Source organism: Sinocyclocheilus grahami, unplaced genomic scaffold (genome assembly GCF_001515645.1).
Source record: "Sinocyclocheilus grahami isolate Dianchi unplaced genomic scaffold, SAMN03320097.WGS_v1.1 scaffold36816.1, whole genome shotgun sequence".
NCBI lineage: Eukaryota > Metazoa > Chordata > Actinopteri > Cypriniformes > Cyprinidae > Sinocyclocheilus > Sinocyclocheilus grahami.
In genome coordinates, this window is record NW_015522801.1 from 1 (window position 1) to 1,443 (window position 1,443).

Below are 1,443 nucleotides of genomic sequence, written 5' to 3' on the forward strand. Positions count from 1 at the left end.
GTTAGTCGGTAAGTGTTTTTGTGGTTGGATATGCTGATGAATTTCTTGTTGACTAGCATCAGTGGTGCTTCAGCATCTCCTTGCTGCTAATCACTCTTTACAGGAAGTCGGCGTATGATTGACGTGATGGATGTGTCTACTCAGAAGGGGACGGAGATGTCAATGATGCAATGGAATAGCTATTATGCGACTCCTCCCTCTCAGAGAGAGAAGCTTTATAATGTTATCAGCCTTGAATTTAGCCACACTAAACTAGAGAGCTATGTCAAAAGACCTACCACGGTAGGTACCTTAACACTTAAGACAAACCAAAAAATACATATATTTAGACCAGTGTGTGATAGTCAGATTATTTATCCATGTTGTCACAGGTGGACATGATTGACTGGGTGGACAACATGTGGCCAAGACACTTAAAGGAAAGACAAAGAGATGCCACAAACTCTATCACTGACATGCAATACCCCAAAGTGCAGAAGTAAGCATATATTAGATCCTTCAATAGAGTCTATATTAATGAATGCTCGCTCTTATCTTACATCTTGTAAAGGCTTTAAAACAAAAAGGGTCAGTTCACAAGGAAATAAGCCTGCTGCATTAACTTCATGTCCCATTTCTCACACAGCTCTCTTTGTTAATTTTTGTTATTCTTCAGCAAAACAGTAATTTTCCCCTATTTCAAATTTGCCTGTTTCCAGGTACTGCCTAATGAGCGTGCAGGGCTGTTACACAGATTTCCACATAGACTTTGGAGGCACATCTGTGTGGTACCACATACTGCGGGGCTGCAAGGTCAGAGAACACTATATATACTAGGGGTGTAAAGATATACCAATCAAATGTTTCGGTTCATATCACCGTTTTGGAGCCACGGTTCGTTTTGCTGTGGGGGTAGGGTTCATGGCATGGCACCAGCAATGCTATAGAACACTAGATTCACTTTCATTTTTTTTTATTTATCAATAATATTGAATAATGATAACAATAATTGCTCTCTGTTAGTTCATTAATTAATGCACTAACAAATGGGGGTGTAACGATTAAGCGATATGGATCGATACATCGATACGATGTCTGACGATACGATGCATCGATGCCACACGTAAACTATCGATGTCTGTTGTATAAATAGGCACCTTTATTTTGGCACTGTCCAAATTTTCACATAATGTCCGTCTATGCATTACCGCCAACGCGTGCATCCTCGTTCAAACTCGCATATCAGGACCCGATATAAGGACTGCCCGAAGGCACAAGGTGAATATAAAAGATGCTCGGGGTTGTCTACACGGTGCGAATAATAAATTGAGCTCTGTTCCGCTTTTTTTGTGCATGGATGAATAAATAGAGACAATTACATCAAAATGTGCCTTTTGGCGAATATCCTAGTAAACACATTCGGTTAGGCATATGTCTTAACGTAAACAGTTGAGAAAGAAAAGG

At 40.1% G+C, this 1,443-nt stretch overlaps 1 protein-coding gene across 1 annotated transcript; it reads left to right on the forward strand.

Moving 5' to 3' along the window:
• Positions 1-103: 103 nt before the first annotated feature.
• LOC107580581 (lysine-specific demethylase 2A-like) lies at positions 104-816 on the forward strand (the record flags this gene model as incomplete). Its single annotated transcript, XM_016266259.1, has 3 exons — positions 104-282; positions 372-478; positions 699-816. Coding segments are annotated over 3 exons (404 nt in total), but the record flags the coding sequence as incomplete, so codon positions are not given.
• Positions 817-1,443: the final 627 nt, after the last annotated feature.